General features: G+C 39.0%; 1 protein-coding gene across 10 annotated transcripts in view; it reads left to right on the forward strand.

Moving 5' to 3' along the window:
- The window catches only part of RALGAPA2 (Ral GTPase activating protein catalytic subunit alpha 2), a 319,858-nt gene that overhangs the window by 216,043 nt on the left and 79,097 nt on the right, over nucleotides 1-24,718 (forward strand). For 8 of the 10 annotated variants that reach the window (XM_070485498.1, XM_070485497.1, XM_070485495.1 and 5 more), the window contains 2 exons: nucleotides 2,550-2,708; nucleotides 24,390-24,517. In XM_070485498.1, the coding sequence (XP_070341599.1) occupies nucleotides 2,550-2,708; nucleotides 24,390-24,517 (287 nt within the window). Of the gene's footprint in view, nucleotides 1-2,549; nucleotides 2,709-3,126; nucleotides 4,303-24,389; nucleotides 24,518-24,718 lie in introns of those variants that run through there. The other 2 variants (XM_070485499.1, XM_070485500.1) reach the window with 2 other exon arrangements.

Consider the following 24,718-nt stretch of genomic DNA (forward strand, 5'->3'; position numbering starts at 1 on the left):
TGATTTCTTAAGACTTAAGAACAGAGCATTTGTTTTGAGCCTGTTAAGCATCCTCGAATTCTGGAGCCTGTTGTGAGGTTGAAGCAATAGTTGGCTTGAATGACAGCTCCATTCCAGGATGTGACTTGTCAGTCTCCTGCCAGATTATGCATGAGTCAGATCAACTTGACTTGTGTGCATGGAACTAACTCACTGGTAGATTTCTAATTTGAGGACCTCTAATCAAAATTCTCCAAAACTCACAAAATGCCATCTCTGTAGTTTCCAGAGTATTCCCTTATGTTCTGACATGGTCAACAATTTGACCAGGTTAATTTTATTTGTTTTACCTAGTTGTGTTCTTGTCATAGGCAGAAGAGGGTGTATTTTTGCTCTTTACTCTGGATTTATCAGCCAAGTGGTCCTGGGGCCTTAGCTCTTAGTTTTGTGAGTTAGCTAATTAAATTGTGGTGTGTCCAGAGGTCTGAGGCACATGACATTGAAAGCAGCTTTGAGATGATGAATGTTGTATTATTTTCACACAAAAATAGCTCTTCCTTAATTACAGAAGTGTCACACTGGGAGGATGGCTGTATTAGTGTGATACTATTCTCGCTTGCTCTAGTTCTGAGAATACAGTTGCAAACAGAATTAGGAGAGACTTACTTGGGTTATATAATTGAGTAAGCTAATTTAGAAAAGGGAGAGTAACTGCAAAATTTCAGTAATTACGGTATTACTTCAGAGTTAATGCCTTGTGACTGAAACTTCTGGATGATGGATTTCAGAGTGCTCGTGTTAGGTGGTTTGGATCCTGGGCACGGATGTACTGGGTAATTTTACATTTAGAAAGTGATAGACACCATTAAGTTGTTCTGGATCACCATGACTTGTGCTTGACACCCGTGGCTGCATTGTCCCAGAGCCTGTACTGAGGCACAGTGGAATCGTGTGCCCCTCACTATAGGGGCTACTGTACTTGCACCTGTACCTCACTATAGGTTCAAAGGTACAGGTGCAAGTCTCTTTTTTAAAATTTGACTTGTACAGGTATTCCCAGAAGTATAAGAGAGTGAAGAATAAGAAGACATTGCAGTAAACCAACTTCCTTTGTATCCTTGTAAATGCAAAGGAGACCATGTTGGGGTCACCTCAGGTTTTCCATTTGTGGTCAAATAATCTATAAAGAAAATTGTATTTCTACTAACCTGTTTTAAATACAGAGTGTTCCAGAGCATCCTTTTTTATATTTTAACATAAAACTAAAGCATTAGCTTTGACAGAACCTCTGTATTTCGTTAAAGTGCCTCTGAATTTAATCATTTTTCAGGTTCATCTATTAAATAAGCTAGGAAGCAAGAAATACTTTCTCATGGTGCATAGTGTCTTCTGCAGCAGGGGAGAGGACCAAAATCTCAAATTCTCGACAGGCGTCAAAGGACGTTCCTAGTCAACCTTTATTGTTTTAGCACTTCAATTTTGGCCAACATTTTTTAATTTTTATAAGCCAGTTTCTTTTAGTCACACTTTCAGTCTTACTCAGATGATTTCATATGCAGCCCAGGCTATGTAGTCATTATGCAGGGGCTTTATTAAACAAGGGTTTTCTTGCATCTGACAGAGCTTGGCCCTAGAAGCACTGTCAAGGGGTCCCTTCCTGGGAGACATGCTAAGCCCTTCTCAGAAAGCCCAGGAGTCTCTGACTTGTTTTTGGACTCCAGGGCCTCTTTATGATAGTACAATTAGCTCTTGGCGCAGGCTTAGATGGCCATGAACAGTGGAAACAGCACTGGAGTAGAACCCCAGCCCAGCGTTGCAGGCCCATTCTGCCACATACTGTTCATACGCCCTGGGTAGGTGGGACCTTTGCCTTCCTGAGCCCCCTTCCTCCTCGTTAGATAACATAAAGGTGATGTTGTTACCTCAGAGAGTTAGTGGAAAAATTAAACAAAACAGTATGTGTGAACATACTTTCTATGGCATTCTTTAAATGTTGGGTACTAGTGTTCTTATTAAGTTTAAGCAATATTTATTAGTTTCTTAAACAAAGGTAATTTTATGCATACTTTTTCTTAAAGGTTTGTGACAGTCTGGTTTTTATACATTTGGTAACAGTTGGTTTTAATGACTTATGTTCTCCTATATTCGTATTCTTTTTATCTTTAATAGCCATTGAATTAAGAGTTTTATGAAGCTTTACTGTAATATGGAATAAAAGACTCATATTGTTAATTGTTTAAAACATGCTCAGCAATATAAAGCATCAGGCTTTGATGCAGGAGTAAAATTCAATTTTAAGAAATCCTTGAAAAGATCTTGTTCCCATCCAGCCGTAATGTACCTGTGATGCATACGTGCATCATCTTAGTACCAATGCGTTTCATAGAAGGCAAGCTGTGTTTTCAGGCACGTGTGCTTTTTAAAATCCTCATAGAAGACATTGGTGTTGTAGCCTTTTTGGGGAATGAAATATTTTTGCCTCTGAGTATTATAATTCAATTTGTAAGCCATGACCCCTCATAAACTGCTGTTATCACTCTGATTAATAAAGAGTCAATTTGCTGTTGCAGCTCCGTCACTTGGGGAATGATGAGGTCCACATCGTCTGGTCTGAACACTCCAGGGACTACCGCAGGGGCATTATCCCAACTGCCTTTGGAGATGTTTCAATCATTATTTACCCAATGAAGAATCACATGTTCTTTATCGCTATCACGAAGAAACCCGAGGTACGTTTTCACCACATTATTGCTCTGACTCATACAACATTTGCCATATGATTCACCATTATTGACAACAATGATAGTAATATGCTAAAAGAGAATTTTTTCTAACTGATGAATGTCTGACGTGTATATGAATCACATATGCTATATAGAATTAAATATGAGTTGGGATTTTCAAAGAATCTTTCATCATGAGTACAGAAATCTGTATTTTATTACTTAGGCTCTTTGAAAGTTATAATGTAAAGACATTTAGGATTTTTTTAATGTTTTAAATTTTTAAAAATTTGTAATTTAAGATAAAGTTATAATTTTAAATTTGAGGCACATTGATTAATAACAGTAAGAGTTGAACGAAACCCATATTACATCTAGCATTTTGTGCATGGCTGTGAGTATATGATCCAACATTGCCTGACAGATGGGCGCTGCTCACCAAGCCTCTGCCTGTGCTGATCGGGGTCAGTCCTGAAGAACTGCGGCATGTCCATGAAGAGGCCGGACCTCTGTAGCACAGCCCGTGTGGTGATTTTCAACAATTGAAGTACCTTGACACAGAATCAGTCTGGCTGTGTCAATTGCTATTGATCATGGGAACGGCTAGAACAATCCAATGGTTGTGTGCCGTGTGCTAAACTGGCTGCAGTTTCCATCCTTACCATGCCTTTACTGGTATTTTAGGGGTGCTTTATATAGTGACTTGTTTTCATTTCGGAATTATTAATATAAGGGCTTTTTATTTTAAGTTTTTTAATTAAACATTTAGCTTATTAAGTCACTCCTCTTCAAGAAGATGACTTTGCATCTTTCAGCTTGATATTAAATATAATCTTCATTTTCATGTCAAATTGTTCTCCTGAAGAAAGTAAAAGTTACCATTCTAAATACGCTCTCTTTTTAATCTTTAAAATAACAAGTAACTGAGATTTTGATATTTATAACCTAATCTAAAGTGTTAAAGTTGTAAGGATTAAATGAGTGGAGAATTGAAAGGTGCTCAAACAGTGCCTGGCCCAGAGCAAAAGCTACTTAAGCGTTAGTTGTTGCTGTTGTTACCTTTTTTTTTGTTATAGTTACTACATTGAAAATAGATTAAATAATGAGACCCAGGTTTAGCATGCTTATTATTTCTCAGCCTAGATTCAGTGTGGGTCAACTCCTGAATTCACAGAAGTGAACCACTCTGGCTGGTGAGGAGCCTGACATAAAGGAACTCTCTTTTCTGTTCCGGGAGCAAAGATGCCAAAAGTTCTTCATTTTAAATATATATCTTATCGCTCATTCAGGTTTCTGTGTATGTTAAGTTTTCACTTTTGTATAAGAAAATGTCTCTTCTGCTAATAATATTTGTGTTTGACCATGAAGAATACTGCTTTAATTTTAAGAATTAAACTGAAAATTTTAATATTAGACAACGAGTAAATTTACTATCCTCTAGCTTTCAAAACTAAAAAGTGTGTTTCTTTAATATTTAGTATGGATTAACTGGCTTTATTAGTTCATTTTCAGCATGGCCCTCTAAAATGCCATTTAGTGTCCTAAAAATGTTGCTTATTTTTAATAGTAAATAAAGAACATAAAAAAGATATTTCAATTCACTTTCTGGTGTCTAAAGTGATTTTTAAAAAGGTATTATTACACTTATAATGCATGAAAACAAGTATTAATATACCTTTTCAAATTTCTTTAAAAAATGTGTGTCTTATAAATTTGGTCATAAATTCTGACAAGATGAATTGAGCAAATCACTTTCTTAATATTTCAATTCAAAAAGCCTAAAGGGAAGAAGAGAATAATGGCCAACTGGAAATTTAGTGTTATCCTCACGTTTAAAGTACAAACCATTACAATGTAATAAAATTAATCCCGACATTTCCAGGGCAAGTGTGGCTGACCTTTTGTTCACCAACCACTGACCCCAGGGTGAATGCAAGAGGCTTGTGGAGGGAAAGTCTGTTTGTTTGGCTTCAGTCCCTGGTATTTAAATTGCATTCCCTAATCAAATGAAAAGGCTGTCCTCTCTATCAGGTTACAGAATCCATGGCAACATTTGGCCTTTTATATCCATAATGTTAGCCTTTTTGTTTGCATCTAAGTAGAGACACCTGGAGCAATGTTAACATTAACCGATTTAGCATTAATAGCTTCATTATATAAGAATTTCTGATCAGATAGCTGTTACTTTTGTTATATTGCTTCAGCTTGTATTGTTGTCATTTTTTATCTCCCTGCTTGGCAACCAGGCAATGATTTGCAAATTTTTTTTGTCTTGATTAATTAAGCAATATAATTATCAGTAACCGTGATGCAGTCTTTGCTCAACAAAGCTTCTGAGAGAAAACAATGGTAAGTCTGTTAGTATGAATGCATTCCACGCGTCCCAGATGCATGAGGATATTATGGACAATGAGGGGAAAGGCCGCCTGTGAGCGAGGACAAAGGGTGCCACGCAGACTCGACACACTGCACATACCGCCAGGGACATGCTGCGGGCTCCCTGGGACACAGACGCCTCGTTAGATTACAGCTAGTCAGCAGAGATTAATTCTCAGCCATTTGGTGCCATAATTTACCCATTCCCCAGTCTTTTAACTAGTGCTCCTTACTATGGAAGTGAAGGCTTTGTACTCAAAAGGTTTATTTAACCTTGTCTACTTTTAGGGATCTCCACCAAAATCACTATTTTTGCTTAGAAATTGTAATGACACAGCTGCTTAAAGTTGAGGAATATTCCTTTTGGGAGGACGGGATATGCACAAGCTTCAAAAATTGTAGGTAAACTCAAAGGCATTCTTTTAGCACCTGTATGTTTCATCTGAATATAGTGTGACTCTGTGGTCTAAGTACATTTATTTTACTGGTCTCTGAGCAGCCATACTTCTGTAAGAATAATTTTAATCCTTTTTTAGGAGGAAAAAAACCTCATCAGTACACAAAAGTCCTGCTCATTGGATAGAGTCATGCATATTCAAATTGTACTTTCATTCACTCAGCCTCATTAATAGCGTATGTAATAATGTAGGGCCATTTGTAATACAAGCTCACAGGCAGCATTGCTTCCAAGTCCTTTGAAATTTAACATATTTCGCTTTTTCATTCCATACACCTCCCTTAAATATACAAATTATGTGCCTGGCAGAATCCGCCTCCTCTTAATAATACACAGCATTTGTGAAATGGTATGTTGGAGAAGTGTGGGTGTGCTTGCGTGAGCTCATAAAACCCTCACATCTCAGAAGCCCTGCTCACTTTTCTAGCTTTTTATTGAACTTTTTTTAAAATAAATAAATAAAAATCAGTGGACTTAGCAACATGATTGTTACTTTTAAAATAAGTCAATCTCCATAAATATTGACACAGTGGTCTTTGGTCACAGAAAAGAAATGTGCTATCGTCAGACTTCTATTTCTTCCTACTTTTCTCACTAAGTCAGTGGTCAGGGAAGACTTACATTTAGAGCAGAATATGAGTGATTTAAAGGTTTGTTAAAATGCCTAGTTTGGTCTGCAGAACATCATTGGTAAAGCCTCCATGTTGCAGTGAGTACCCAGGTTTCTTTCCTTCTTTCAGTAACTGAAAATAATGTTGGTGTTCAGAACATTTGCTTTTATGAATTTGTGAAGGTAAGTTTTAGTGTTTTTGCCATGTTTCTCTCCAGGCACATTAGTTGCTGGCTGGTGACTGTCTGACCAAAGGGTAGACTTGCTGAAGCAACCTTGACCGGGAGCAGTTAAGACAGGAGGAAGCTTTGATGAAGTGTCTTCCTTGTCACCTCAACCAGAGTGTCCATTTCATAAATGAAAAACATGTTTATGTCCTCCAAACTCTACTTACTTGGCCCTGGTAGATATGGACATGGAAGAAAAATGGATAACGATGCAATCGTTTCTGAGAAGCCTAGCTGGAAAGAGTAATAGGATAGAAGATAGGACCCCAGGGTTCCAGTTCCTGTGCTGCTACAAGTGGGTGGGTGTCTTGGGCAAGTCTCTCTATTTCTTTGGACCTTAGCTTCCTCAGCTGTAACATTCAGGTTGGGACCAAGGTATCTATGCAGTCATTTCAGGGACTCTAAGTGCCCCTTTAAGTCAACGGGCCCTCGCTGGATCCTCTTGTTCCTAGATGGCGCATCCTTTCCCTAAGTTGTCCCTACTCACCAGGCTGCTGTTGAGGTGGTGTCTGGTTCCCTTACAGACTCAGCAGCCATTGTGAGTGTGTGTGTGTGTGTGTGTGTGTGTGTGACCCTCTTCAGGATGATGGCTAGCCCAAAACTTCCATCTGAAGCAGATGCCCAGAAATGCTGGTTAAGGCTGATGCACCAGAAGTCACAAGAGCATTTGCACATGTGAGGTCGAGAGGAGCCAGTATTGGCACCTGTGTTTGAAAGGAAATCGTTTAATAGTGTTATAGTATTATGTAGGGAGTGTGTTTGACTGCAACATGGCTATGTACATTTCTTTATTTTTATTTCAAATGTGCAATTTTCTTAAATATTTATCTCAGCCCCAACCAAATAACCTTTTATAAGATTAAGTCATACACTTTAAAATACTCTGGGAAATTCTCAGGGAAAGGTAAGTTGTTAACTTTTGAATACGTAAAGAATCGTTTATTTTGAAAAGGTAATTGAAAATACTGAATAATCAGAATTTACTAAAATACATTATTAAATGCATTACTGCAATATGTTGTTTTGATAACTTATTATTATTACTGATTTTTTTAGTAAAGGAGTGACACTGAGAACTTTATGAAAAGGCAGCTGTCATTTGCAGATTTTATAGCAAAATCAAATTTCTTCTCTAATTCATTGTCATTCCTAATTAGAGGAATTCCCTGGATACAAGGGATGTATATTGTTCCTTTTGTCCAGTTTTTGAAAGACTATCTGAGTCACCCACAAGCAGTTGCCAAAGAATAATAAAGAACATTTATTTTTAAGATAAGCCTCAATACAGATGGAAAAAAATCTATGACCTATTATTAACTTCTAGCTCCTGATTTATCGTTCATGACAATTTGGCTATTGAAAGTTCTTTCTCAATTGATTTTTCTCAAAAGTTGACATTGTTTCCCCCTTTTTTTTAGTTGGTCTTTGATATAAACATCTTCCACTTCTTTGCTTTAGCCTCCCTACTTTTGCCAGCTAGAACCAGACTGTGTAAATGTACACTGAGTGGCAAATAGTAGAGCCTGCTTTGTGTCAGAAAGCAAGACATTTCCCGTCCTCTACCTCTGAGCTGCCTCAGCAGGAAGAGCCTTCTGGCCTAAGGACAAGCACGTTCTCCTGACCCTTCGGCACATGCTTCCTAAGTTCCTGCACACAGTTGCTCACGCCATTGGCAAAGCTGGGTGGGGCGGGTGGCCAGGGTGTCAGGAGCACAGAACCCCTCTGTGAGAAGGAAACAAGGCGCCTGGCCCAGGAATTAGAGAATTTATCCTTAGAGATGTATTTTCTGTGCTATACTTGAAATTCATTATTTGTTGTTGTTGGGGTTTTTGTTGTTTTGTTTTCTTCATGCATACTTTCATCATAACTCCATCTCACCGATTGCTGGACTGCTTTTAGTGTGCCATAGGAGGAAGTGCACTTATTTTTTTAAGGAATGTATTTTAAGTAAACTTTTTAAGTGTGGTATTGCTAAAATAGAAGGAAAGAGTTATTCTTTCTTATTTCCTTATTTGTTTGTTTGTTATCACTTTTGCCTGTTCTAAGCAACACTGAATGATTTTAGACTATGAATCGCTCCTTGATTTTCCCCTTTGGAATTATGATGCCCACTCTCCCCCCCCCCCACGCACCCCAGTATTATCATAAGGGGGAAGCACTCATTATTTGTCATCACTAGTAGAACTAACAGTCCCATCCTTCTTTGCTCCCATTTGAGTTTCCTGAGGTCTGAATGCTTCCTCTGTGCTATAGGTGCTGATCCCAAAATAGGTTTATCCAACTTTGCAGTTTTACATCTCTTGTTTTAACTCTGGAGCCCTTTCCTCAAACTCGCCAAATGGAAGAAGAGGTGTGGCAGCAGAAGCCTGCTCTGGACCCCAGGACCTCCCCTGTCACCCCTTCACCCTGGTCTTTCAGGCATCTCCATGAAGCAAGAGACAGATGGTCACAACAGATCTTGTTCTCGAAATGTGAAGAGGGACAACAGACTTAGTTAATGTCTGGCAGTCAGAGCCTCTGGAGACAGAGGCCTTCACCCAGTCATTCAAGCAACATTTATCTGTTGAGGCTGCTTCATGCCAGACACTATGTCAAGGGGATCTTTACTCCTGGCATCTAAATTTTAGTGAGGGAGACAGCCAACAAATAAGTAAGTACACGGTTGAACTGCAGACTTTCAGACAGTAGAAGGTGTTGGAAAGAAAATAAGACAGAGTGATAGGATGGCAGGAAGGAAGCTGCTTTAATCCAGCTAGGGGATCTGGTTTCCAGTTCAGCCTTTAGGGATTTTGGAAGTCATCACTCCCACCCTCACAACAAGAAAAAAGCTGAACAAACTGAAAATCAGCATCGTCTTTGATCTATCAGAGAATTGAAGTCACAGGGCAAACCACTGCCTCAGGAGTTGGAGGGTCAGACAGGCAGGTACAGAGAATCACAACTTGCCAAGCAGAAGCCCAGGAGCAGAAACCTCTGGGGAAACCAACACCAGGGTACGAAAATGTCAGCTGTAATTGACTGATTGCTAGAGGCTCAGTATACAAAAATTTGAGAGTTAAAGAGTCAAGAGGGGACTCGTCTTAGGGAGACTCCCACACTTTTGTGAGTTTTCCCTCTAGGAGCCCTACTGCGTTCTCACAGTGAAGACTGGAGGAAAAACCCTCAAGCTTCAACAGAGGGAGGGGAAAGTAGCCATTTCAAAATGCACCCAGAGCATTCTGCTTCTTAACAAGGTCTGCCCTCAAGAGAAAGTGTTTTACCAGAGCCTTACCTGCTGGGGTTTTACCAGCACCTAGTCAATCTGGGGGAAGGGAAGTACCCAACTCAAGTGCCCTCTAGCCTTGCTGTCTCACCTAGGGAGGGGACCAGAAAACAAAACTGAGAAGACCTGTGAAGGTCACAGCCCAGGGACACAGGCTCACTAAAGGACTGGGATCTAGTCCTAGGTCTTTAGAACACTTCTCCTCCCTATTAAGCCGCTACATTAATAGAGCTTTGGTAGTAACGGGATACAACTGAAAGAACTGCACATCCAAGATCTTATTTGAGAAGTCTCTAGGGAAACCCAAAGATGACAGAGGAGACAAAAACAAGGGCATCCAAGGAAATTTTAGCCTCTGGCGCCTTCATCTATAGCTTCAGAAAACAATAAACACAGCCTAACTCCTAGCCAGACAAACACAAAGCCTCACACAAAAGGCCTATTTACTTTGGTTCCTTGTGCCTGGTTATCATGTCCAGCTTTCAACAAAAACTTACAAGGCATACTAAAAGGCAAAAACCACAGTTTGTAGAGACAGAGCAAGTATCAGAAGCAGACTCAGATTTGGCAGAGATTTTGGAATTATCAGACCAGGAACTTAAAATAACTATGATTAGTACACTAACGGCTCTAATAAAAAAAGTGGACGACATGCAAGAAGAGACAACGAATGTAAGCAGAGAGATGCAGGCTCCAAGGAAGAATTAAAAGGAAATGCTAGATATCAAAAATACTGTAACAGAAATGAAGAATGCCTTTAATGGGCTCATCAGTAAACTGGACAGCCAAGGAAAGGGACTGTGAGCTTGAAGATATGTTAATAGAGACCTTGGAACTGAACTGCAAAGGGAAAAAAGGATGAAAAAACCTAAACAGAACATTTAAGACCTGTGTGACAATTACAAAAGGTGTAATATACACCTAATGGAAATACCAGAAGGAAAAGAAAGAGAAAAGAACAGAAGAAATATTTGAGATTATCATTTAAGTATTTTTTGTATAATATATATTTTAATATATGAAAATTTTCCAAATTAATGACAGATGCCAAACCACAGATCCAGGAAGCACAGAGAATACCAAGTAAAATAAATACCAAAATATCTATATCTAGACATACCATATTCAAATTGCATGTTATGACCTGAATGTGTATGTCCCTCCAGGATTCATATTTTGAAACCTAACCCCCAATGTGGTGATATTTGGAGGTAGGACCTTTGGGAGGTGGTTAGGTCATGAGGGTGGAGACCTTAGGGATGGGATTTGTGCTCTTATAAAAGAGGCATCAGAGAGCTCCCTTACCCTTTCTGCCACGCGAGGACACAGAGCGGAGACAGCCATGTAGGAAGGAGGCTCTCCCCAGTTACTGAACTCTGACATCTTGATCTTGGACTTCCCACCTCCGGAACCTGGAGAAGTAAACTTCTGTTAAACCACCCAGTCTATGGTACTTTGTTATAGCAGCCCAGACAGACTAAGACACTACAAAAAATCAAAACAATCTTGAAAGAAGCCAGAAAAAATAACAACTGTGGAGGAGCAAGGATAAGTTTTATGTTGAACTGCTCTTCAGAAATCATGCAGATAGGAAGCATGTGGAGTAAAATATTTAAAGTGGTGAAAGAAAAAAAAAACCAACCTAGAATTGTGTATCCTTCAAAAGTGAAAGAAGAAATACTTTCTCAGACAAAAATTAGGAAATTTGTGGCCAGTAGACCTGCCTTGCAAGATAGGTTAAAATAAATTTATCAAAAAGAAGGAAAATGAGATGAATCAGAAGCACAGATCTACTTAAAAAAGAAAGAGCTTTAGAGAAGGAATAAATGAAGGTAAAATGAAATCTTTCATTTTTCTTATTCTTAATTGATTTAACAGATAACAATTTGTTCCAAATAATAATAGCAAAAATGTATTCAATGATTATAGCTCAAGGATAAATAATGAATGGCAGCAGTGTTAAAAGGAAGAATTGGAATGCTGTACTCTAAGGCATTTGCACTACCTGTGAAGCAGTATAGTGTTATTTAAAGGAGGATTTGGATTAGGTATAAATGTATGTGTTAAACTTAAGGGCAACCACTAAAAGTAAAAAAAATTATAATTGATATGCTAAGAGCAGAGAAAAAAATTGAACCATATAAAATACTCAGTTAAAATCAGAGAAGGCAGAAAAAGAGTAGGAAACAAAGAGGAACAAGAGCATCAAATGAAATACAGTAACAAATATGGTAGATACTAATCTCACTATATCAATAATCACTTTACATGTCAGTGGTCTAAATACGCCAATTAAAATACAGAGACTGTCAGAGCAGATAGAAAAACAAGACCCCATCTATATGCTGCCTACAAGAAACCCATTTTAAATATAAATACACATTAAAAGGGATAGAGAAAGATATACCATGCTAACACTAATCAATAGAAAGCTGGAGTAACTGTATTAATACCAGACAAAGCCAACTTCAGAGCAAGGAAAATTGTCAGGGATAAAGAGGGTCATTACAGATGGGCACAGAAAGCTCCCCAAGGAGGTGACATTTCAGCTGATCCCGAATGGAGCAGGAGAGCCAGCCCTCAGCAAGCTTCAAGCAGAAAGGACAGTGAGGGCAAAGTCCTTGCAGAGGGCTTGAGCTTTAAAGTCTGAAGAAAGGAAGACACCTGCTGTGGCCAGAGTTTCAGGAGCAAGGAGGAGGGCTGGAGGAGCTGAGGGAGGCAGAACAGGTCATGCAGAGCTCTGAGTTGGTGGGGAGGAGACTGGGCCTGAGTCCTGACCTGGAAGAGCTTAGACAGGCAGTAAGCCAGTCTAACCTTCATCTTTTTCCCTATAAAGTAGGGATGAAGTGTCGGCTTCATGGGATTGCTGTAAGAATTACAGATTGTACACTGAGCGCTGAGCTGAGAACCTGGCCGAGCATCGGGAGCTTAGTAACAGTTGTAACAGCAGCCACAGCCATTGGGCTCATCATCAAAATCGGATACTTCTGGGTTTTTTAACCCCTTGTTCTAAGATTCTTTTGTTATTATGTCTTAATATAACCTCTTAATTAGTCCAAAAATAGATCAATTAATTATGTATATTACTTTCATCTCCAATTACTAAGAATCATAGACTTCAAAGGCATCAAAGGAGAATGACTTATAAGCCCGATTAAGTGATCAGCCACTTTTAAAAGCACTCATAGAGATGCCATAATTGTTCCCTAAGGGGACTTTCTCACTATTTGGAAATTCTTTTTCTGTGTCTATCCCAGGTTCTGCAAAATAGAGTTTAAATCTGTTTTCTCTCATCTTTCAAGAAAGTTACCCGAATCTAATGAGCCATTTCCCGGCTGCCCCTCCTCAGAGAGGGCCACCCTGCAGATGCCCTTGTGGAGTTGTGCATTCCTGGTGGACAGTGCCACGCCCTCCCCTGTCCACATCCCACTCTGAACTGCAGAGCGCATAAGTGCTTAGAATTTAACACATTTTACTTTTTATAAAATTTTCAGTCCACAGACTCCTCAGTCTTTCTGGCAAATAACTGGTGTTATTTTCCAGTAGGAAAGTTGTTGTACTTCAGTGCAGTTTTTTAACCAATTTGTCTGTCACTGACTTTGACACCTCGGGCATAAATCCATGGGTCCAAACACACCCTTGCACTCCGTAAGTTCATACTGTGGGATTGTGAACGTCCCAGGAGGGGAAATCGTAGCAGGTCCTGGAATCGTAGATTGCAGAGGTGAAGGGCCCTTAAAGGTCATCTGTTCTGACCTTACTTGTGCACAGATGCCTCAGGAAGGCCCTGTGTCTGTACACCCGGCACCCCTGGAGCGTGAAGTCCTGTGAATAACCACTCCCAGAAATGACTTCTTTCCTTTTGGGCCGCTCATTTTGACCCTTCGTTACCTGGCGCTTGGTTCTCTCATTGTTCTTTTTGACTTTTTGATTATTTTAGATTTACTTAGGGGATCTGCTCAGAAATGTGAGAAACTCTGTTGTTTGTGGATTTAATGAAATGCCCCCCAAGAAGTTCTTTTCCCCTGACTTTGTAGGCAGGATTCAGGGTGATCGCTGCGTATGGTCTCTCCGATTGTGAGGCTGCTCTCTCCCTTGTGCCTCAGTGCTTTTTTGTTGGCAGATATGAAGACCTGCCCCTCAATGTGAGGTTCAATGGGTCTTGTATGGATTGAGTCTTGATGGATGGTCCTGATCCCTTATTGACGAGGTAGTTCAGGCTTTGGAGAAACTGGAGCCGAGCTTCTCTAGAGGAATGTCCTTAGCCAGGCTGTTAATGGAAAGCCAGCTCTGGCCTGCTCAACCCACTGGCAACTCCCCACATGCCTGTTTTCCCGTCTGTGTAGAAGCTCTTCTCTTCAGTTTCTTTCTTTATTGATCTCTTAATCTAAAATTATTTTCTAACTCAGAATTGCACTCTTCTTTATCATTGACATTGATCCTTTTATAGAGATTGTGATCATTATTGCGATTATTATTAACCTCACAGGACCTTTTTCTTTTCTTTTCGTTTCTTTTCGTTTTTTTTGGTGAGGAAGATTGGCCCTGAGCTAATATCTGTTGCTAATCTTCCTTTTTTTTTTTTTCCTCCCCAAAGCCCCAGTACATAGTTGTAAGTCCTTCTAATTCTTCTATGTGGGATGCCCCCACACCATGGCTTGATGATCGGTGTGTAGGCCTGCGCCCAGGATCCAAACTGGCAAACCCCAGGCCACCAAAGCAGAGCGCATGAACTTAACCATTCCGCCATGGGGCTGGCCCTGACAGGACCTTTCTTTACTCTCATGATTTTATATTATGATATTTCCCTCCGGGTATAAAAACATGCACTCTTCCCTGCCTTACTTTAGCATTTTGATTATGTATTTGCAAAGACAATCTCAAAGTTAGGTCTACAACCTCCACACTTCTCACCACCCACCAGGTCTTACCTCCTAGTGACATACACAGACTTAATGAGTGTGCTTTCGTCTTGGCCTCTGTGTTTAGTGAGAAAAGGTAAAAAGTTTACCTGGTGCTCTGTGTTGCTTTCATTTGGATTACCAGGTCGTGAGTGGGTGATAGGCTGGGAGTCAGGAAATAGAGCAGGGCGGAGTCGGGGAAAAAGAGCGGATTATTTCCGCTGGGCATTCGTGGAGTCCAGCATCGTCAGCTGAGTTCCCATGGTTGTTCTTTAGTCTTTTCATTTATCTCTCAGTGATATTGACGCTCCATATATTTCCCAAGATACCTATTCTGGAGCTTTCCATTCCTCTCAAGCCCACAGTCTAGGCCTCCCCTCCTGCCTTACTTCCTCCAGTGGCCCTGCCTCTGACTTCCCCACTTTGCTACAGGAGGTCTCTCAGCAGCTGTGTGCAGCCCTTTGTCTTGTTCTAGCCAGTCTTTCTCTTTATTTATCTGTAATGCTTTAATCATTAACTCTAGGCAGGTGTTTTCATATGACACTAACTAATGCTCAGCAAAATTAGCCCCTCCTAGAATACATCGTGGGGCACTGCCTTAGCACAGAAAGCCAGGGATGCCTCATCCTTTCGTTCCTGTTCTGCACCATTCGCCTGGAGTGCTCCTCCCCTTCCACCACGACTCTCTGCCAACATCCATGGTCATGACCACCTGCAAAATCAAGCCACAGGTCAACTATAAGAGGACTCTTGCTTCAGAACTTTCTATCTGTACCCACCCTAAAGTTTTTTTTTCCTTTTCATTTTTTGCCTTCTTGAATACATATTTTTATCTCCCCTGCAAACTGCTATGGGTAAGAGCCCTGACTTATTTGTCTCTGTATTTCTCTGCAGCTCTTATTAGGGCTTTGACCAAAGCATGCAAATACGTAACTATTAAACAGATGAAATCTGAAATCCCAGCCCCTTTTGACCTAGAAAGAGTCTATGCAATCTTCAGAGTTTTCAGGCAAAATTTTAGAGTCCTCTGATTATCCCTTTTTCCCCAAAATTATTTTGCTAATTCAAGAACCTACTTCTGCAATATAGAGATAAAAATATATAGAAATAAACATTTTCTTTCTCACAAACATACATTTCTCTTAAAAGTTTTTACCTTTATGTCAAAAATAGATGACTTTTCTACCTTGCCTCTTATACTACAGTACTACTTGCAACACACTTTAGGGGCTAATACAGCACTTCAACATTTCAGCCAGTCTGAGGGCAGTAGGGCAGCACGCTGCTCCTGGGTTCCAAATACGTCCATAGTTGGTGCATGTGTAGTAGTTTATCCAAGGGGACGTGGTTTCTGGGCAGCCAAATCAGGTCCAGAATTCCAATTCCAGTGTTCTCAATCTCTTTAATAGTAGAAAGGTGTTAATTTTCACACCTGTATGCAGATGCTTATTAATGGAGGGCTGTTTATACTTGTGTGGTTCTGTGTACACATCTTCTGTACACTTTACAGGCATATGTGTGGAGTTCAACAGAAACTCAAATCCTAGACCTTTGCATTAAGTCACCCACCTCTTGCAGAATAAAGGCAGTGCCAAAAAGCTGGGCACAAAAATCATGGCCATCTCTTTGTTACAAACGCATGACTAGTTTTTAAAAAGGGATGCATAACTGACCAAACTGGGTAAGTCGGCCACCCATACTCTGCATTTATGGTTTTCAGCATGGCCTGGATCTCAGTAGGCCCATTCATGGCAATATTCCTATTCCAGAAACTGGAGGTTCTCCGTGAAGAACTTGAACAGAGCTCAATTGTTCATTACCATGCTTTGGAACATCAAGATGTCTCGACTGAGTCCTTGAAAGATTAATTCCCACAATCAAATAGAGATTTCAGATCATTTTCGTGTCCCAAGGATTCTCCTTTGTCCTTCCTTTGTCCTTGTGCTGGCATGCTGAGCCATTATTGCAGTGTGAACTTCAGTGTCATCACTTCTCTGCAAAAACAAAACAAAACAAAAGAAAAAAACCTTTCTCTGCTTTCACGGTATCTGGCCAAGAGAACCTGAGTGTGACAGTGTCTTTACCTGGACCCAGGCCTGACAAGGAGAAAATCGTTTGGGCTACACTTTCTAGGTTTGTGCTTCCTCTCACAGTTGTACTTCCTTTAGTCTAGGAGTACATGATAAGGGCTCCACATGTATCTCCCAACTTGCAGCTAGTGAGGAAATCTAGGTTGTCAGCAGTCTTGGAAAATCTTATTAATCTCCAGACTTTGGTCATCATGTGTCATGAGGGCAGTTACAAATCATTCAGAATCTTTAGTTGGTTGTGAATATTCATGCTCAATAGGGGTGAAATGCTGAGTTAAGGTTCTGATTAGGACTAATGGTTGATGTAGTCTTCATTAAATTTACCATTGAGCCTGGGAGTGGGATGGGGTGGCCCAGGAGAATCTCTTTTCCCCGTCCCCATTGTGTAGCAGCAGCACTATTCCCCTGGGCAGGGCCACTCACCAGTCCACCCTGGAGCCTCTTTTGCTGCCTTGGTGGCCAGTGGTCTGGGGAGCCCGATAGCCAGTGGCAGTTTCCACTTCCAGTTGAAGGGAACCATTGTGTCTTATGATAGGAGTGCTGCTCCCTTAAGTACTAAAAACTAATCTCAAAGACTAGCACCGTAGGAACAGAAGAAAAAACTGCACATGGGTCAGGAGAAGTAAAGTGAGAGGCACTACCTTTCCCCCTATACCTAGACTTGAGTATTCTGGTTATAGAAGAAATGCCACCATATAGTGATCCTGGTTCCAAGGATATACCATATCTTTTAGGTCAATATCCCCACTTCACAAGGTAGTATATCCCAGTTAGCACCAGAAATGAGTTTTCAACAGTCGTCATACATGCTGAAGGCTGTGCCTATGCTCCTCCATTCAACTTCACTGGTCCAGTGTGCCTCTGTCACACTGTCTTACTACAGCTCACCGTATATCTTGCTATAAGGTAGGGCAAGTCCCTACCCTGTTCTTGCTCAAGAATGTCTTAGCTTTTCTTGACCTCTTTGATTTCCATGTACATTTTAGAATCAGCTCATCAAGATACATATATGCATTGCATTGAATCCATAGATCAATCTGGGAGGGGAAGTCACAAAAGTGTTGTCTTCTAGTCCATGAATAGATACATCGTTCCAGTTATTTAGACTGCTTTACTTTTTAGACTACTTTAATGTCGCTCGGTAAAATTTTAAAACTTTCTGTATACCTTCCTTGTTAAATCTATTCCTATGGACTTCATGTTTTTCTGCTGTTGTAAATAGTATCTCTTCATGTCATTTTCTAACCATTTTTTGCTGATGGATAGAAATGCAGTAGGATTTTTGTTAGTTTATTCTGTATCCAATGACCTTGATAAACCCTCTTATTAATTCTGACCTTTTTCTGTAGATTCTTTTGGAGATTCTGTGAATATAATCATGTCATCCAAAATAATGACAGTTTTGCTTCTTCCTTTCTACTTCATAATCCTCTCTTTCTATTTCCTGCATTACTGTATTGGCAAGGATCTCCAGTGCAAAAGTTGATAGATGTGATCTAAGGGACATTCTTCTCTCCGTTACAGTCTCACACGGAAAGCTTTCAACGTATTACCCTTGGGTTTAGTGGTTACTGTAGGATTTGGTAGATATTCTTTAACAGATTAGGGAAGTTCCCTTCAATTCCAAGATTGCTAAGAATTTTTTTCTCATAAATAGATTCTGAATTTTATGAAACAATTTTTTAAGCATCTGTTGAGGTGATCATCTGACTTTTCTCATGTAATCTACTAATGTGGTTTAGTGTACAGATTGATTTTTAATGAAAACCCACATATGTATTCCTGGAACATACCTAACTTGGTCAGGATGTTTCATTATTTTTGCACATTATTGAATTAGTTTGCTAATGTTTTGCTGGGATTTTTGCATGTATGTTCATGAGTGAGATTGGCCCCTGATTTTGTTAAGACTACACTAGCCTAATAAAATGAGTGGATTTGTTTTCTCTTTTCCTAGACTGGAAGTTTCTCTAAAATAATAATTATTTGTTCTTTGAAGGTTTTGTAGAATTTGCCAATAAAGCTATGTGTGATGGCTTTTGCTCGTCAAAATAGCTTTTGTCACTGTGATTCCATTACTTTAAAGCTTATAGAATTCTAGTTTTTATATGTCATCTTGTATCTGTATTTGCTAAGTGGTGTTTTACTGGGAATTTGACCATTTCATCTACATTTTCAAATGTGTAGAGGTAAAGCTGTACATATTTTCTAAGCATCTATTGTTGTGTCCCTCTTTTATTCCTGATGGTATTTATTTGTGCTTTCTTCTTTTCTTGATTCATCTTGCCAAAGATCTATCAGTTAATTGTATTGGACTTTTTTCAAAGAACCGACTTTGATCTTGGTTACTACCTCTATTGTGGTTTGTTTTTATCCAAAAATGCCTACTTTTGTCTTTATTTCTTCCCTTGTACTTTCCTTGAGTTTATTTTATTCTTTTGGTTTTTCAGTACTACTTGAGATGGATGCCTATCTCCTTAAGTTGCAGCCTCTATTCTTTTCTGAGCATTCAATCCCACACGTTCCCTCTAAGTATTGCTTCAACATATAAGTTATAGTATCTACTATTTTCATTATTATTTAGCTCAACATATTTTAAAATTTCCATTCAATATTTTTGTTGACCCTTGAGTTATTTAGAAGTATGTTTCTTAATTTCTAAACATAGAGATTTGTGCTAGTTATCCTTTTGTTGTGGATTTTTAACTTAATAGCTCTTTGGGCACAGAATATGGATTGTATGATTTCCATCCCTTGAAAATTGTGGAGACTTGCTTTATGACCTAGAACAGGGCTCAGCAAACTTTTTCTGTGAAGAAATATTTTAGGCTTTGTGGCCCACACAGTATCTGTCACAACTACTCAGCTCTGCCATTGCTGTGCGAAAACAGGCACAGGCAATACATAAGTGAAGGAGTGTGGTTGTGTTCCAGTAAAAGTTTATTTTTGGACTGATTTTGAGCTTTATATAATTATCATATGTCACAAAACAAATTTTTTTCAATTGTTTAAAAACATAAAAACCATTCTTGGCTTGCAGGCCATACACAAAAAAGGCACCAGGCTAGAATTAGGCCCTGCAGGCCATGTTTGTGAACCCTTGGCTGAGAATATGGTCAATTTTTTAAAAATATTCTATGCATGCTTGAAAAGAATGTGTCTTTTGCAGTTCTTGGATGAAGTATTTTATATGTATCCATTAAAATGAGTTTGTTGTGTTGTTCAAATCTTCTATAGTCTTGCTTGTTTTTTTAAAAATACTTTCTTTGAAACATAACAGTAATAAAGGCACAAATTTTAAGTGTACAGTGTGATGAAATGTTTTCAAAGCAAACAATTTAATACTACTCATATCTAAACATAGGATGTTACTAGCCCCCAGAAATCTCCGTTATGCCCCCTCCCAAGCACTAATTCCCCCCAAACGGGGCCACTATTCAACTTCTGTCAGCGCTGATTAGTTTTACCTGTTTTTCAACTTTCTATGAATGGAATTATATAATATGAACTTCTATGTGTCTATTTCTTTCACTCAGCATTATATTTGGGTCTTTTCCGTGACGTTACATGTAGTTGTGGTTTGTTCATTTCATTACTATGGAAGATTCTATTGGGTGAATAGACCACAAATTTTTTATTCATTCTTCTGTTGATGGACATTTAGGGTATATCCAGTTTGGTAAATATGTGTGACTTGCAATTTCACTTTCAGGATGAATAGAATTTTTAAAATTTTTATTAAGTTCAACTTATTTATTTTTTATTTTATGGTTGGTGCCTTTTGTACCTAAGAAATCTTTGCCTAACCCAAGGTTGTGAAGATTTTCTCACATGTTTTCTTCTAGAACCTTTGTGATTTTAGCTTTAATATTTCAGTCTATAATCCATCTCAGTTTTTGTGTGTGATATGAGGTAGAGGTCAAGGTTCGCTTTTCAATATGGCTATCCAGTTGTTTCAGTGTCTTTATTGAAACAGACTTTTCTTTTCCCGTAAAATTGATGTGCTGCCTTTGTTGCAAATCAGTTACCATATATACATGGCTCTATTCTTGGACTCCATATTCTATTCTCTTGATATGTTTGTCTATCCTGGTGCTAATATTATGATATATTAATTATTATAGTTTTATAGTATGCCTTGAAATCAGGTAATGTAAACCTTCTTATTATTGCATTGGCTAATTTATGTCATTTAATTTCCATATAAATTTAGAATCAGCTTGTCCATATCTATAAAAACAGCTTGTTAGAATTTTGATTTGGTTTGTGCTAAATCTGTAGCTCAATATCAGAAGACTTGACATCTTAACAATGTGGAAACTTCCAATCCATGAACATTGTACATATTTCCATTTATTTAGGTTGTGTCTAATTTATCTCAGCAATGTTTAGCAGTTTTAAGTACAATGTCTTGCATGTCTTTTGTCAGATTTATTTATACGTATTTGATGTTTTGATGCAGTATTTTTAAATGTCATTTTTCAGTTGTTGGTTGCTAATATTCAGAAATCCAATTGATTTGGAGGGTATATTGTATCTTTTGACCTTTCAAAATTCATTTACTAGTTCTAGTTAAATTCCTTTGGATTTTTCATGTACATAATCATGTTATCTGTGAATAAAAATAACTACTGCTTTTTAATCTATATGCTCCTTTCCTTTTACTTCCTTTCTTTCTCTTATTTTTCTTTATTGTAATGACTAAAACCTTCAAAAATATTGAATAGAAGAGGTGAGCATAGACATTCTTGCCTTTTTAGAGCTTAGAAAACATTTAATATTTCACCATTAATTATGTTGCCATAAGTTTTTTCCTCTAAGATTTCGTCAAGTTGAGGAAGTTCCCTTCTATTCCCAGTTTGCTAGGATTTTTTTTTTTTGTCATGAATGAGAGTTGAATTTTATCTGCGCTTGTTATGTATTTATTAAGAAGATCATATGATTTTTCTTCTTTATTCTGTTAATGTCATAAATTGCCTTGATGGATTTATGAATATTAAACCAACCTTGGTTTTTTATGGGAAATACCACTTGGTCAAGATACAGTGTCTTTTTTAAATGTTGCTGGATTTAATTTGCTAAAACTTTGTAAAGGATTTTTGCATCTTTTCTGAGGGATGTTAATCTGTAGTTTTCCTGTGTCAGCTCCTATGGGCAAAGATAGTCTTTCATTTACCGTTGTATCCCAAGCCCCTCCCCCACTGCCAACCACAGAAAAGATGTTCTCCAAATAAATAGTCTTTGACACAAGTCAGAAGACTTAGGTTGGAGACCCACATTCATTAATTTATTTAAATTATTTAAAATATTAATTAATTTCACTCATTTGACAGGTGTTTGCATTCCAACTGTGTGCCAGTTACGGTGCTGCTCATTGGAAATTTGTCTCCTCCATCTCCAGTCACTCCTTCTCAGTCTTCTTTGCTAATTCTTTCTCATGTTTCCAACCTCTAAACATTGGAGGGCCACAGGATGTAGTCCTTGAACCTCTTTTCATGCTTGTTCAATCATCCAACCTCACGGCTGTAAACATCATCTATAAATGATTAACTCTTAAATCTCTAACCTGAGCCTCTCCCTTGACTGCCAGCCTGTCATATCCACTGCTGCCTCCATGCATCTCTACTGGATATCTAACAGGCATCTCAAACTTAGCATGGCTAAAATTGAGCTAATGACCCTCTCTCTCAGTCGTCTCCATTTCAGGAAAAGGTGGCTCCAACCTTCCAATTGCCAACAAACCGTGGCATCATCTTGACACCTCTCTTTTCCTCCTACTACGTTAATAATCCTTGGCAAATCCTGTCAGCTCTTCCTTCAGAGTATATCCAGAAACCAACCTCTCCCCATTTCTCCTGCTTCCATTCTGATCCAAGCCACCATCATCCCTCCCCTGGGTTATTCAGTAGTTCCCTAAGTGGTCTCTATAATGCTTACCCTTTGAAGTTTTCCCAACACAGCAGCCAGAATAATACTTATTTTTAAATGTAGTTTAGATTCTATTCCCTGCTTCCCTAAACCCTCCAGAAGGCTTTCATCTTACTCTGAGCAGAAATCCAGAATCCTTAAAACTTCCTGCAAGGCCCCTCTTATTACCAGTCCAACTTTATTTCCTTCTATTCTTTCTCTTGCTCGCTCAGCTCCAGCCACTGTGGCTTCCTTACTGTTGCTTAAACATAGTAATTCCACTTCCACCACAGGGTCATTGTATTTGCTGTTCCTCTGCCTGGAATGCTCTTCCATCAGATGGCCTCATAGCTTGAGGTTCATTCCTTCTCTTTTGTCAAATCTTTACTGAAATGTCATCGTCTCCTTGAAGCCCTCTCTGGTCATGTGATCTAAAATTAGAGAACTTTGCCCCTCAAAAAGAGTCCTATTGCTGTTCCCCGCTTTATTTTTCACCTTAGCAGTTTTACTACCTTTGTTGTCATTAGCACTGTTGAGTCGATTCCAACTCCCAGTGACCCTGTGGACAGCAGAGCAGAGCCCTGCCCCGTCTTTTTGCACCATCCTCTCACCTTCTGGCACTATATCAGACAATGCTGCACTGCTTTTCATAGGGGTTTCGTGGCCAATTTTTTCAGAAGTGGGTGGGCAGGTCCTTCTTCTTAGTCATAGTCTGGAAGCTCCACTGAAACCTGTCCACCATGGGTAACCCTGCTGGTATTTGAAATACCAGTGGCATAGCTTTCAACATCACAGGAACATCACAGGTAGCTTTCAGCCACCACAATATGACAACCGACAGATGGGTAATGTGGCTCCCTGACCAAGAAACAAATCTGGGCCAGGGCAGTGAGTCTTAACCACTAGACCACCAGGGCTGGCTTTTACTACCCAACATATCATATATTTTATGTATTTAAACTGTTTATTCTCTGGAACCTCTAATAAATCCTAAGCTCAATGAAATCAAGAATTTTTTCTATTATTTACTGCTGTATCCCCAGTGAATAGAACAGTATCTGTTACCTAATAAACATTCCTTTTTGAATAAATGAATAAGCAAATGAGAGAGTGAATAAATATAAGTTGAAAGGCAGACCCAGTCTTTGACCTCATGGAGTTGACAATCTCCATATTAGTGACTGGAGTCAACGAGATTCTAATTGAAAAAAAAAGTGAGAGAGAGAAAGAAATCCAAAAAAGACAGGCACAAAACCTTGTGGGTTGCCCACATGGTAGAAGTGGGTCCACTGAAGGAAACTCAGGTCTCTATTAAAGAAGTAGAAGGAAATGAGGATAATGCAATATCTTAGAAGCAGAGAGAAAGAAGGTTAAGAATGAGCACTGTAAGACCTTATAGTTGTTAACTGGAATAGTCATCATCTCCTTTGAGAGTTAATGTGCATCAGGATCCATGCAGAAGTATTGCCAATTCCAAAACTGGTTCCAAAAGGATGAAAGTTTAGAGGTGTGCAGTGAGGCACAGCTGTGTATTGTGCCTAATCCATGCAATGTAGGCCCTTAGAAGAATAATACCATTCTGTAAATGGCAACACAAGAAAAGAAAACAGTAACCTAGTGATAATTTGTTGTTAGATGTTTTGCTGGAGAATTTGTAGTAGAGGAGCATTGTGGAACAATCCTGTTTTGCTTGATTGGAAAGCCCTCGACCTGTGTCCCATTAAGTTCAGCATTTATTCTGTGAGTGACAGACTATGTGGTCATGACAGGTCTGAGTCATCAATCAGCTGTTCTTATGCCTTTGGTTTGACTTTTACTGGTTTTTGAAGATCGTGTTTTTCTGTTTTGAATCAACAGGTTCCATTTTTTGGGCCTCTGTTTGATGGAGCCATAGTGAGTGGGAAGCTACTGCCAAGCCTTATATGTGCCACGTGCATCAACGCCAGCAGGGCTGTGAAGTGCCTCATCCCACTCTACCAGAGCTTGTATCTTTTTGCTTTAAATGTGTAACTTATTAACCATCCCAGAATCCAGATTCCTGGCAGTTTTTCATGAGAGGTAAGTGTTCACCACTGGGTTGAAGAAGAAAGAGAATTTTCTTCAATCTGTATTGAAAATAACAGTGTGATTTTCATACTGTTTTCCGATTTATATTAATAATTTTGTGCTGCGTCAAACTTAGTAAG

Source organism: Equus asinus, chromosome 15, assembly GCF_041296235.1.
Source record: "Equus asinus isolate D_3611 breed Donkey chromosome 15, EquAss-T2T_v2, whole genome shotgun sequence".
NCBI classification, from domain to species: domain Eukaryota; kingdom Metazoa; phylum Chordata; class Mammalia; order Perissodactyla; family Equidae; genus Equus; species Equus asinus.